We start from the raw sequence: 15,250 nt of genomic DNA, 5'->3' as shown, positions 1-15,250 counted from the left end.
CATTCTCACACACAACGGAGGATGTTAAATGTGAAGGCGTACCCGTACCCGTAAAACCACAACTTGCAGTTTTTACATTTCAGTTTTTGTACAGATTAAACAAACAAGATAAAACATTTTAATATGAGAGTTTTAGATGTGCTTGTAGGCAGATTTTTTAACCTTTGGACAGAACCAGGCTTGCAGTTTCCCCGTTTCCAGTCTTTATGCTAAGCTAACCGTCTCCTGGCTCTAGCATCATATTTAGCGTACACACAGCATTGGCATCGATATTCTCATCTAACTCTCTGCATAAAGCAAATAGCCTTATTTTCCCAAATGTCTAACTATCCCTTTAAGGTGGTGAATGACACATACGGTAGCAATGTTATATTTTGAGGAACTAGTTTAGGATTTTTTTTTTTTTTTTTTTTTTATCAAACTACTGTTTCCAAGGTCAAGAATGAACGTTCACACATTTAAAAGCTCTGTATACAGTTTTCTGAATGCAGAAATATAGTGATTTTGATGACTTTATACCTGTTGTTGTGTGCAAATAGATTTTGTAAAACAGAGTTTGGGGGATGATTTGTTGATGTGGTGACTGCTGTTCATATTTACTGCAGTCACAAAGCTTTTACCACAGCCCCTTGAATATGCTGTTGGAAGTTAAACATCATACTATATTATCATGCTTTAAAAACATTCTAATGCTAGATTAACTTATTTTCATTCCCTTAGTTCGACCAACAACTCAGATGACTCTGTCCACGCCAACGCTGGTGGCTCATTCATCCAATGTGAAAACACCGGTGGCCACCTGCATCTCTGCCAATGGAAAACCGCCCGGTACCATCAGGTGTGTTTTGTGCTTTAGTCTGTTTTCTCTCTTGAATTCACCCTCCATTTTTAGAGTTTTACCTCAGCATGTGTACCGAGCTGCCCTTGTTGTTTAAATCCCACTTAACTACCAATCAGCCTACGTCGATGTATCTGTGTCCTGACCCTGATTCTGTGTTGATGTGAGCAGGTGGGAGACGAGGGTGCCGGGAGAAGTGACCACCCGAGAGTACAGGAACTCAGACGGGACGTTTACCATTCAGAGTGACTACATTTTGGTACCCAGCAGAGAAACACACAAGGAGACGCTCACCTGCGTCACCACCTACAACGAGGAGGTCTTCACCGACAGCGTCACCCTCGATATTCAGTGTAAGTATTTTTCAAACATAGCAATGGGCCTCAATCATTCACCAATATCTTAAAGTGGCAGTAGGCAGTATATTTTTGGCATCATTGGGCAAAAATTCCATAATAACCTTTCAGCATATTGTAATTCAAGTGTTCTGAGAGATAACTAGACTTCTGCTCCTCCTCATGGCTCTGTTTACAAAATCTAACCCATGACAGGAGACTTTGACCAATCACAGGTCATTTCAGAGAGAGAGAGCGTTCCTATTGGCTGTTCATTCAACGGAGGCAGCTGTCAATCAGCTGTCATTTGCTCCAATCTTGCCTACTTAAATTTAAGTTTTTTTCTTAAATTTGTTCTTAACAAAGTTCCCAAGAAATGTCTACATTAGATTCATGATGTATTCTTAAATCGCAGAATTGTTTGGACCTGTGTTCTTTTAATGATGAATCCCATTGTCCTGGTAAATTAAAAGCACATGCCAGTTGAACCTAATTAGCAGGTAAACGCCCCCCAATCACCATAAAAGGGCATGAGACTGCAGGACCGTGTGAACACACAGAAAAGTCTTAAAGAGGTTAGAGCACCGGACTCCAAATGTAAAAAAAACAACTTCAATAGTTATGAAGTGGAGGTACTTTTACAGGAAGGGAACGCAAAACAAGCGGTTATATTTAGTAGCGTCAGTAGTGGATATAGAATAACACCCCAAAAAGATACATGTAATGCTACTACTTGTTCAGTGGTGTGTTAGTGTCATGTTTATTTTAACATATGATAATGCTTTGTAAAATAATAAAAAATTATCAAAAATATTATAAATGATAAAAATATTATTGTAATTTAAAACCTATATTCTTATACAACTGTAGAACTGAAGAAAACGTGGCTTTATGATCAAATTTCCTTTTAAGAACAGTTGGTGAATGAGGCCTGTAATTCCCTCGAAGCACAGGCAGACACATGTGGCTTCCTTGCTACTGGTTTATTCGAAGCTTCCTCTTCAAATCCACCCTGAAAACTAAAAACACATTGTCAAGAAAATAAAAGTTAGACCGTGTTAACTTGACATAAGAATAGCATCCAAAGCATGTGAAATAACATTTTACAAAGTAAAATACAGACAAACCAAACAAAATACCTCGTTGGCTGCATGCTGCAAAAGGGAATAATCTTCTATCTTCACAGGTTCACGTCCACTTAAAGTCCGTTGTGACAAGCACTTAACTCTTAAGTGGTGGACACACTGCCTGCATGAGGCTCGTCTGACGGCTGCGTGGCGTGTTGTTTTTTATTTCGGCGTCCATGTTAACAGGTTAGAGTGGACACACTGCCCGCATGAGACGCGTGTCTCATGCGCGACTATTTTATAGAATAGAAGGCTCGCCTATTTTACACGCGAGCCACTCGCGTCTCGGCTGCGTGTCCCAGCAGCAACAGACAGTGAAGGTGATCTATTGACAGTATATGGACATCATATCAGCTACATAATACAGTTTACATGTCTAGACATCTGTAGAATATGTCACAGACAGTGAAAGGGATCTAGTGACTGTATATTAACATCATACCAGCAAGACTTTACTGCAGTTTACATGTCTGGACATCTGTAGAATATGTCACAGACAGTGAAGGTGATCTATTGACTGTATATGAACATCATACCAGCAAGATTACTACAGTTTCCATGTCTAGACATCTGTAGAATATGTCACAGACATTGAAAGTGATCTATTGACTGTATATTAACTTCATACCAGCAAGACTTTACTACAGTTTCGAGGTCTATCTGTAGAATATGCTACAGAGATGAAAAAAGTAAAGTTAAGTAAACTTGTTTTTAAATCAACACTTCCTGCTTTCATTTCAAAAATAAAAGCCTTCAGGCGTTTTTTCTATAGACAGAATCCCTTCATTTGTTAACACGAGGCTTTTATTCTGAAATATGAGCAGTCAGTGCTGTGGAACACGCAGTCACTTTGAGAGCTCAAATAATTGATAAAGTTTGGGGTTTAAATCAACATTTCTGCTTTCATTTGAAAATAAAAGCCCTGAAGCGGGTTTTCTTTGCACAGAATTCCTTCATTTGTTAACACGAGGCTTTTATTCTGAAATATGTGCCGGACAGTGATGTGGAACAAGCAGTGACTTGGAAAGCATCGTAAATGAATACAGTACGGAGTTTTAATTGTGGATTATTACTATTATTTACTAATTACCACATGTTTCTGAACCTTTCTCTGTCTATAATAAATTATATTTATCATGAAGTTAAATGGCCATTAAAAGGCAAACTCTATGTAGAAAGAAAGGGCTGACAGCAGCAGCAGAAACACAGCTGACAGGTAGCTGACACGCAGCCAACTCGCGTCTAGTGTGAACACCAGACTGCTGCATCACGTAGCCACCACGCGACGCAGACGCCACGCGAGCCTCAAGCGGGCAGTGTGCCCACGGCTTTAACCACTGCCCCATCGTTTGCTTGCTTGCTTGCTGGAGCCGCTGCTTGCCGGTTCTGCTGCTACTGAGTCCGCCTCATGCAAGAGCAGCCTTATGAGATTCTTGTAACTTAGCTGAGCCTTCAAAATAAAAGCACTATTAAATTTACCAAATTAAAATGTTTAGAAGAAGTAAACAAATTATACAAATTATGTAGCAACAATTACACTCCCACCAACTCACACAAACCTTAATGTGGGATTTCTCTAAACATGATGGTTATTGCAAATACACTTCAAATTCTCAAAGAAACATTTTCTGTTATTAGTCGTTTAATATAACATTTCAGGCAAAACATTAAACCTTAGTCTGCCTCAAGCAGTGTTACAATCTTATGTATAGGTCTTTCAAGGAACACCGTTCTAGTTGTGCCTTTTCCCTTTTTGTCAAATGTGGTGTCACTAACTAGCAATTTTAGTTTTCTCACCCTACCATCTGACCCTGGATAGATTTCTGTGATCTTGGCCAGCTTCCATTTGTTGCGGGGTGCCAGATCATCTTGTAGAAGAACAATGTCATTGACCTTCATGTTTCTCTGTTCTTGTGCCACTTTTGTCTTGGTTGTAAGTTCAAAAGATACTCTTTCGTCCAACGAGTCCAAAACTCATTAGCCAAATACTGAACTCGTCGCCACCTCTTTTGAAGATAAAGATCTCTCTGACAAATCGTCCAGGTGGGGGCAGAATGATTGTGGACTTCATTGTAAGGATGTGGTTCGGAGTTAAAGGTTCAGGTCCGGATGGGTCATTCAAATGTTCAGCGGTGAGTGGTCTGCTGTTAATGATGGCCATAACCTCATACAGGAATGTCCTCAGAGAGGTGCTGTCGAGCTTTTGTGGCAGTAAGAACACTCCTGATAGTTCTTATTTGCCTCATAAGCTTCATAAGAAATTCACATCCTAGAGCCTTCTCTTTCTTGGTCCATTCCTTTCATGAGTTTTGCAAACTCTCTCTCTGTGCACCAACGAAATTGGTTCCTTGGTCACATCTTATTTGACAAACATTACCTCTTATGGTGATGAATGTTCTCAGAGTATTGATAAATGTGTCAGTTGTCATGTCATCAATCATCTCTGTGTATGGCCCTTGAACATAGACAGGTAAGTAAGAGACCATATCTTTTCAGACCTTTTGTCGTATCTTTTCTGCGACAGTGCTGTTGAAGTGATGATGAAGGATGCTCCGAGGACACTGTTCTTGCTGGTAAAATAGAGTTTATTACAAACAAGCCACACATGTCATACGGGCGTCTAGAGCGCCCGGAGGTCTCAAGTCGAATCTGAAAGTCCTGCAGCTTGGGGGCTCGCACCCCCTTATATCGGGTTCAGGTCCTCCAATCCCTGAGCTAAGGTATGACCACATGTCTTAGGTATCTCCTACATGTTTATCTTTCAGCCCCTGGCCTTTGCCCTACTTCTTTCACATATGTTTACAATTAGGGGCCTCTCTGTCCGGTACCAGACCTGAAAATATACCACATATTCCCCCCTTCGAGACTTAACAAAGTCTCGAAAAAATAAGAGAAGAAACATACAGGTGTATTAACATGACAAATTTAACAACCTGTCCTTATTACCATTGAAACAACTGTATGGAGTATAAAAGTGAGAGTGAAAAACCTGTCAGGCAGCTAATCTTTCTTGAACAATGTATTAAACAATGTATACAGGAAAATTCTCTCACGGTCCCTCTGCCAAGGCGACCATACGTAATACTCCATAACACTGAAATACAGAATTTTAGCAATTTGAATATGGAAATGATTTAAGCAAATGCATATGGAACTCTCAGCAAATTAAAACAAAACAATGTCCAAAGTCAGGCTGGTCGACCCATCGCACCTTCTATGGACCTTTTCCTGCCTACCCCACTGTCCCTAACCATCGAGAAAAAGAAAAAGAAAACATCTGAGGTCCCATTATATTTAGAAACCATCATTTCTCAAGCATGTAATACACAAAAAAGAAAATTCCTTTTCAATAACACTAAGGTAACATCTCAGAGAAGACATAAGACTGTATAACGCTGTAGTTTCTCAGCAGCCTTGACGCCGGTGTAGTATCGATGACGTCTTGACTCTGGATGTTGTATCGACAGTCCACGTTCAGAGTTCTTCAGGCCATTCGTATTTTCATGTTTGAAGTGTCTGAATCCATTCAGCCCATCGGAGTCCCTGACAATCCACCACCCTCACAGTGTTCTTCCCCAATATGTTCTAGAATGAAAGAAAAGAAAACCAGTATCTTTTGCATACAGAACAGATACAAATTAAAACATCAAACACAGAATAACATAAGTAAAAATGTAAATATTGTCCATTAATCATATTGTTCATTTGTTGCCATATCCCCCCTTCGAGACTAAACAAAGTCCCGAAAGAGCAACACAACATCAACACTACAAACTACACAAGCAAAAACAGAGGTAAACAATATGATTATAATCATATGAGATATTTAAAATGGATATTCCTCCACCAATTCGATCTTTATGGCGTCATCCTCATCCACGTCCGTGTCAGCTTCGTGTAATAATGGCATCAGCGTTTGATCGCCGGGCAGCACAACTCCAACCCATTTAATTATCATGGCCTTTGCAAAGGTCAACAACATCGTGCAAAAACAAAACATCACGCACAACGACAGAACGAGCGCTACCAAAACCTGAACTAACACTGCTCCTAGTGGCCCCAATTTATCCTGCAACCAAGCGTTTGCAGACCATCCCGCGTCTTCTGATGGGCCAAACGCATCTCTTATGAGCTTCAATGCCTCTATGACACTAGTCATATTGTCAGAACTATCAGGAATCAACGTATAGCAAGCATCTCCTGATAAATTCAAAGCAACACATAAGCCCCCTTGTTTGGCCAAAATATAATCAAGAGCCATGTCGTGTTTTAACAATGTCAATCTATGGCTCCTTTGGGTGTTTGACAACATTTCGAAACCTCTTATAGTTTCGTTTGAGCAAAAACAGTACTTTGCCCTCACAGGTGTCACTTCCATCGGATCAGGTACCGCTGTCATCACATTTTCATGTTGTTCAAGTAAATTCTCATATTGTAATCCTGCCAACCAAGAACAATTCATTCTAGGTTTAAAAAGGTTCACTGATAAAGCCATCACTTTATCCACTGATGACTGCTGTTGATACAAGAGCCATGACAGTACAGAAGATTGACATGCCATAGTTAATGGTTCCGGTACCGCCTCCAAAATTGAAGGCCATGTACCTGGTGTTGGTACTTTCAACACACATGGACCCTTCAATTTCTTGATTGATCTCACTGAGTGTGTTAACTGCTGAAACCATAAATTTCTACCTGCCCATGGGTCTACAATTCCCAACGCTAAAGCATCAAATCCATACGCTTTCCACTTAGCTTCTCTCTTCTGCATTACATGGTTCTGTTCAAACATCTCCTGTGATATCCGATCCGAGTCAACAAACTCCTTTCCCTCATCTACAATATTCCTCTGAACAGTCTCAAATGAATTTCCAACCTTCACTTCCTCAATCTCCTTCCTACTACTCACACTAATCCCCATCTCTAACATAGACTTCCGGCTCTCATTCACCATCTCTTTCACTTTCAAGGATACTTTGTCAAGTGTCTGTGTCACATTCTCCAATTTCTTAGGCGTCAATGTTGTCGCCAAGGTAGTACTCTGATCGAAAGCATTATCATTATTTATTGATTTCAACTTTAAAGTAGCAGCCTCTGAGCTGGACGTAGATGACTCTACATCCTTCTCTTCTATCCTCTGTTCTCTAACTTCCACAATGTCATTACTTCTGTTCACGCTAGGCTCTATTTTTGACACTTGCTTCTCGACTAAATTAACCACATCCTTAAAGGTCCAAGATGTCATATTAGATGTCTGCGTTGTATTTACAAATGTCGTAGATGCCACGGATGTCGTCACTGTTGTAGCATTCATCCCCTTTGAAGTCATAACTAGAGTAGTAGCCTGAGTAGGTGTATGAACATTCTTAGTTGTTTCCGGAACTAACGTAACAAGCTTTATCTGTGTACTAATCACCTTTGGTTACTGTAGTAAATTGTACGCTGTTTAATTCCTAGTTTTTTTTGCAAAATCAATTTCACCGTCTTATCCACAAACTCTTTCCCATTGTCTGAGGATATTCGATCTGGAAGTCCCCACCTGCTTATGACCTCTCTGCATAAGAACTTGGCAACCGATTGAGCATCCTTTCGTTTTGTTGGACAGGCCTCAGGCCATCGTGAAAATCTGTCCACCACGACTAGCATGTACCTTTTCCCTTCAATCGGTTTTATCATGTCAACATAGTCTATAACTAGTTCCACCTGCCTATGACATAATCAATCTGTTCAAGCAAACATGGTGCCCAAAAACCATACTCTTTGGTAATCTTTCTCTTAACTTCCCCCCTTGCAACGTGAGCTAAGCCATGCGCCTCCTGAATCATCAGACTAGTTGATTTAGTGGAGCCTGATTCTGCATAACCAGAGCCTGCTTCTTCTCCATCCTCTTATTATCCATCAGTTGCATATGATTAAGTTTCCTGAGGGTCTCTTGGTCCAGGTCTTTTTGATCCTGTTCTTTTTTCCTATACAGCTCAACTTGGTGGGCTATATGATCCGTATAACCACTCTTTGCCATGCTTCCAAGACCAACCACCTCTGCCAATTTGTTTCTCACTGGCAGGGGCAACCCCTTCTGTATTCTGGTTCGCAAAATCGACTGCTCCATTTGATTCAAATCCGGGTCATTTCCTGTGATATTTCTCCACACTTGATGAACTCTCGACACATAGGCCCTCGGGTTTTCCTCTTGTCCCAGTGGATCAATAAAAATATTGTCAGGATGTACGTTTGTCGGAAATGTGTCTTTCAGCGCCCTGCACACTTGGCCTCTACTTGCAGCAAACAGCTCTGAATCATTCACAGCAGTTCCCACATATCGATTAAGTCCAGCTTTCTGTAGAATCTCTTCCATAGCGTGAATTCCAACGAGGCTGGCCAAGAGTCTCTTTATATCTCCCATGGCCAGTTGCTCTCCCACTGTGATTTCTTCCAACTTCGAAATCCAAGGATGTGCTCCATCTTGAAGAGTAGGTAACTTTTCACGTATGTTTGACATATCTGTATTCTGCCAAGGCTTGTACTCCAAATTCCGTCCTCGTATAATGACTGGACAGATCTTTTTGGGATTCGACTGTTTTCTAGAGCGACCTCTGGATGTCAGGGTATATTGTTCGAAGTTTTCCTTCTCTATCTCTTCCTTCCTCCTCCACAATTCGTCTATGTGGTTCTCTAGTTCTCTTAGTTCTTCTGGATTATCAGTTTGTTGGTGGTCACGGCGGCATCGGTCTATGCTTATTTCGATCTTTCTTATAGTCTCCCGGGCATCCTCTTCACGGCCCTCTTCATGGCCCTCTTCCTCCTCACTGTCATCAGAGTTATCATTTCCTCTTATTTCCGCTCTTGCCAACATCCGCCTGACTTCAGGGTCATATCCTCCTCTGCACCCTTCCTGATCGCTTTGGTCACTCTCGTTTCCATGGTCCCACTTTTGCTTCCTAGACCCAAACTTTGTTTTATTCTTACTTTTGGATCTTGGATACATCGTTATAGTTGTCTCCGCTCGTCCTGTTTCTATTATTCTGTCCTCCTCGTTTCTGATACGGTAGTCACCTTCCTGACTGATCACCGGGATCTGAGGATAGATTTTCTTAGCCTTCGTCTTTGCCTCATAGGGTGGTGGTCCCTTCACTGGGTTCATGTGTGAGAACGATGAATTGGTGTCTTTCCTTAGTTTTTCGGTTTGTTCTGTGTTTTGTTTTATTTCTTCTGCAACTTTATCCCTCTTATCGTTTGCAGCTTTGATCAGTTTCTGTCCCTCATCTCCAAATAACTGGAGAATGCCAAGCTCCACTTGCCTCTTCTCTTTGCGTTTTATCCCCTTTTTTCCCTTCTTTTGCTCAGCTTTGTATGTCGATACAAGTACTAGCATTATTTTAATTACATCTGGGTTAAGCGTCCCCTCCATTGGCCATGGTTGGTCAATTTCAGGCCAGCGTTTGTGCCATTTTTCCGATATTTTTGCAATGTTTGCGATGCCCCTAATTAAAGGATTATTCTTCTGTACTATCTCAACAGGAGTGATTACTTTCGGATTTTTAGTGTTCTTCTTCCCCATTATAACGGCTTCCTTATGTTCCGTTATTGTACTTTAAGAAGTAATTGCTGAAATTAAAACTACTCAAGGCTTATTTAGATTACTTCCCCCCTTTTTTTTTTTTTTTTTTTTTTAAATCCAATTACCCAATTAATCAATTAACCAATTATCCAATTAACCAATTAACCAATTAACCAATTTAGCCAATCAACCAATTAACAATTTATCCAATTATCCAACTACTCAATTAATCAACAAATTAACCAGTCATCTAATCAATCAATCAATAAACAACCAGTTATCTAATCAATCAATATTCAGCTCAAATCTTCAAACAGTCACCACCTTGAATGTCCACCACATCACAGATCAGACAAACTACGCACCATAACATAAATGAACATCTGTAATTGTCAGCAGAGGTTAGACTAAACAATCATATGCCATTAATTAATCAAATGCATTAACTGATCAATCCGTTGCCAAGTTTTTTATTAATTCATTTATTTATTTCTCCTAACTGAGCAGGTCAGTTTCCTCTTAGGCTTAATAAATGAAAGCAGGTCTATATGTGTACCATCAATATTGCTTATGACTGAGAACACATACACATATGGAAATGCAGGTTTTGTTTTTGTTAAAGAGTTTGTGTATAAATTGTACCGGCCTTTTTAGTAGATTGACCTGGAAAGCCTTCCAAGTCGACGTCAGCAATCCACCCTCCGTGATGTGCCGGCCCTCTGCCTTGCCTCCCGTCTCAATTCTCACTCACCATAAATGACATAACAGACAAGGAACAGGCAATGATTTAGTCTCTTGTGAACCCATAGGTCCCTTTAACAGCATCATACATTATATTCCTAACTTAAACCCCTTATCTAAACATTAAAGAACCCCACTGGACCAAACAGTTCAAATGGCAAAGGAATTTTCTGTATCTCCCAAGAAAGGGTCATCGAAAGGAATTTTGGGAAGAGAGAGAGAGAGAGAGAGAGAGAGAGAGAGAGAGAGAGGGGGGGTTTCAATCACTACCCTTCTTAGAGAAGTTCATTTTGTGCTTTAACAGCTTTAATTATTATATAACGTCCCTTTTAAGAAGAGCTCATGTTTTAGTCTTTTATAAGAAGCTCATGGTTTTACACACTACATTATTCAATTCAACAGTCTTCTTAGAAAAAGGCAAGAAGCTCATTGGTTTACACAATATATCATTCAATTCATTTAGTCTTCTAACCATTTTATGGCCCACATCTGGACTCCATCAGCAGCCAAATGTCACACACATTTACGCACCCACATTTTTCCCTTCTGCTCCTCTCAAAGTAAACACACCCCCACATTTTCTTCACTCCAAACTCCAACGCACACACATTTTTCTCAACTGCACCCTTCCATCCCAAAGTAAACACGCACCCACATTTTCTTCACTTGAACTTTTAGATATATTCCTATGCATGCTTTCTGCCGCTATTTCCTTACTTTTTCTCGTAAAATTTCTGCTACCCATGAGATGTAAAATTTTCGACGAGAAGCTGCTTCTTGAACACCGTTCGTCAACAGCGTCAGAGTGGTAACTGTCAATCGAATTGTGATTCTACACTCTCCAGTTATTAACTGACCATCAGATGTTGTTTCAGGTTTTAATGGCCCGTACTACAATGCTCCTACACCTGAGGGCTCTATCCTATCCGATTTGCGGCTTGTCATATGATCATTTCCTTTATTTCCTTTATTTCCTTATCTCTCTTAACACTCTTTACATTTATTTATTCAAATTACCTGGATCCAGGTTTCCCAATTTTGTCTTTCTAAGTTGATTCCGGACTATGTCAGAGCCATCGTTACGCAGTGGCTAATATGCATGCGTCTTACCGTTAAGAAGTTTAGGGCCCCTCTTCATTAATCTTGCACGATGCTTTTTAACTCACCTTATCGTTACCATAAAGCTATTCTAAACTATTCCTTGTATTTCTCATACTTCTTTTCTTCCCTTTATATCTTTTCTCTATTCATTCCCCCTTTTTTCATTAAATTTAGCACGGAGCCTCACTTTAAACATCAAATCAACAGCACATGTCTGTAACAAGAAGGTTCTTAATTTACGGTGTGTCCACACAACTCCACATAACAGCCCCAATTAATGACCAGCATTCAATGAGTGATCTCACCGTTTTGTGAAGTTGTGCTGATGGTCACCTCCGATCCTGTCTCGTGACGCCAATTTATGTCGTATCTTTTCTGCGACAGTGCTGTTGAAGTGATGATGAAGGATGCTCCGAGGACACTGTTCTTGCTGGTAAAATAGAGTTTATTACAAACAAGCCACACATGTCATACGGGCGTCTAGAGCGCCCGGAGGTCTCAAGTCGAATCTGAAAGTCCTGCAGCTTGGGGGCTCGCACCCCCTTATATCGGGTTCAGGTCCTCCAATCCCTGAGCTAAGGTATGACCACATGTCTTAGGTATCTCCTACATGTTTATCTTTCAGCCCCTGGCCTTTGCCCTACTTCTTTCACATATGTTTACAATTAGGGGCCTCTCTGTCCGGTACCAGACCTGAAAATATACCACACTTTCCTTCCATCTTTAACATAAATCGGACCAAAGCAGTCTATGCCGGTTTAGGTGAAAGGTGGAGTTGTTGCTGTTTGATCTTGTGACAAATTACCCATTCTTTGTTCTTCGGTATGTCTTCTGTACATTCTGCACTAGACACATTTAAAGATGTGTGATGAGACTGCACTGCTACATCCCAGGATCCAGCATCTATTGGCTCGCAGTTCATTTATCGTCATTCCACGTCCTTGATGATGTACCTTTTCGTGAAAATGTTTGACAAGTAGAACTGATATGTGCCTGTTCTTTGTGCCAGTTTGCAGTCTTCAGTTGCTCTGCAGTCAAACCTCAAGAGGCATGATCTGCCGGATTGTCTTTAGAGGCAACATAAGCCCATTGTTCAGGCTTTGTACTTGACTTGATTCTCTGTATGCGGTTGGCTACAAACACCTGAAACCTTCTGGCATCATTGTTTATGTAGCCAAAAGAACTCTTGCATATCTTGGATTTCCAGTTCATTCCAGAGCATGTCGCTGGTTTGAACTGCAACAACTGCCGCAGAGAGTTCAAGTCGCGGTATAGTTGTGACTTTGGTCGGAGAAACTCTTGACTTTCCCGTTACCAGACAGAAATGGACTTTGTTTGACTCATTGATGGTTCGAAGGTAAGTACATTCACCATATCCGGAGACACTTGCATCAGCAAAACTGTGAAGCTCATACCTTTTGACATTGCCAAAACTTGACGGTAAGAGGCATCGTTTGATTCGCATTTCGGCCAGCTTGGGTAGGTCTCTGATCCAGGATTCCCACTGAGGTCTTAGGTTTTTCTGGAAGGTCCTCATCCCAGCCGATCTTCTCTCTGCACATTTGTTTGAGTATCTGTTTCCCCAAAAGGATGAAGGGTGCCATGAACCCCAAGGGATCATACATAGAGGCTACAGTAGAGAGCACACCCCTTCTTGTCAGTGGATTTGATTTATCTTCAACAATGAATTTGAATGAGTCAGATGTCATGCACCACTCTACTCCAAGAGCTCTCTCCATATGTGGTAAACTCAAGACCATGTCTAGATCCTGGACTGCAGCGCGTTCCTCTTCTGGGATGGTTGCCATCAAGTTTTCACTGTTTGAAACAAACTTGTGTAGTCTTAACTTGCCAGTACAGCAAAGTTCTCTCGATTCTCTCACAAGTTGGATGGCTTCCTTCTCAGTTTGGACGCTTGCAAATTTCTTTGAATGAAGCGTATGGCCTCTTCACTGAACTGACCTTGCCCTTGTGCTGCCAGATGTTTTAGGCCGAAGTTGGCACAGCCTGGAGACGAGGCCCTCTTCATTCTGTAGATTGATGGTGTGACTTCCAAGTTGCCATTCTCCCACCATAGGAATCTTAAATAATCTTGATCTTCCTTTTTTACGTGAAACTGGTGGAACATTCGTTCAACGTCGCACATAACTGCAAGGGAACCTTTTGGGGAGCGGCATAGAACACCCACCAATGTGTTTGTCAAGTCAGGGCCAGTGAGGAGATGGTCGCTAAGGGCGTTTTGGTTGAGACTTGGCAGAAGAGTCAAATACTACATGCATTTTTCCTGGTTTCCGCGGATGATAAACTCCATGATGTGGAATGTACCATGCTGGATTGTTGTTAGTTTCTTTCCAGGGACCTTCTCTGTGTCACCCCATGAAATTATGTCATCCATAAAGTCTATGTAGTCTCTGTAGTACTTTTGATCTTTCTTTAATCTCCTTTAAAGACATTTCAGTCGATGCATTGCACGTCTTGTTGTTCGGTAGCTTTGGTCTTTCCTCTTTGAATAGTAATGGCATTTCGTAGTGACCATTGTCCTTTTGTGTGATGTTTTCTCTCAACTTTGACAGAAACCTTAAGTCTTCCTGAGACATCAGATCATCCTCTCCAGCTCTTTCTGAGAAGTCTGATTCGAGGACTCTTATCATGTCTGAGGGAGTGATTTCTTTTACTCTGGTTCGGCTCACATAGTGTACTTCAGTTTTGAGATTTGTCATTTTTCTAACTACTATGTCATGGCTGATTCTGATGGTGTCACCATAGTCTAGACAGGGATTTTGGTGGCCAACAATACTCCATCCAAGATCTGTACGCTGTGCATAAGGTTTTTTGTTTTTTTTCCAGATATAACTTCCCTTGGAAGTATGGCTTGTGAGCAGTTGTACCCAATGAGCAGACCTACTTCACAATCCTGTAGAGATGCGATCTCTTCCTGGAGGTGTTCTAGATGAGACCAGGCCTTTGCAGTTTCATCTGTTGGTATGTGAGTTCTGTTGGCTGGGATAAAGTCTTGCATGTAGACTGGTGGTATTGAGATCTTCTTACTGGTGTAAAACCCTCTGACTTGTAGGTTGCTTAGTCTTTGAGAGCTTACTACTGTGGTTCTTGAGGTCATAGTAGAGAGCTTGAGCTTGACTTGTTCTTTGTTTGCTTCCAAAGCTTCAGCTACGTCACTTAAAATAAAGGTTGTGTTGCTTTGAGAATCCAACAGAGCATGTACAAGAACTTCTTGTGCGAGTTGAGTTGTGGATGAAAGCCAGACAGGAATTATTGCAGCTGTTTGTGTGTTAGTTTCATGATGTATTACTCTATTTGAAGTAGCAGCTGTGGTTGCTTCTTTGTGTTGTGTGGTTTGATTTCATTCTTTGTACCTTTCTTGACTTGACCTTGTTTTTTCTTCACTTGGATTTTGCTTGGCTTGTGGTGGTCTTTATTCTTTGGTTCGTTCCTCGTGCAGACATGTAGGATGCTGCTTGTGGCACGTGTCGCAGACACTCCTATTGGTGCAGCTCTTTGAGTGGTGACCAGACTTAAGGCAACCAAAGCG

The 15,250-nt window shown here is 41.0% G+C and overlaps 1 protein-coding gene across 1 annotated transcript in view; it reads left to right on the top strand.

Moving 5' to 3' along the window:
* nectin1a (nectin cell adhesion molecule 1a) overlaps positions 1 to 15,250 on the top strand; it is a 46,184-nt gene that overhangs the window by 20,951 nt on the left and 9,983 nt on the right. Inside the window, exons 4-5 of the mRNA XM_074611034.1 lie at positions 721 to 838; positions 1,010 to 1,191. Of these exons, the coding sequence (XP_074467135.1) occupies positions 721 to 838; positions 1,010 to 1,191 (300 nt within the window). The remainder of the gene's footprint in view (positions 1 to 720; positions 839 to 1,009; positions 1,192 to 15,250) is intronic.

The sequence above is a fragment of the Sebastes fasciatus genome, chromosome 16, assembly GCF_043250625.1.
Source record: "Sebastes fasciatus isolate fSebFas1 chromosome 16, fSebFas1.pri, whole genome shotgun sequence".
NCBI classification, from domain to species: domain Eukaryota; kingdom Metazoa; phylum Chordata; class Actinopteri; order Perciformes; family Sebastidae; genus Sebastes; species Sebastes fasciatus.
This window is presented reverse-complemented; position numbering and strand designations above follow the sequence as displayed.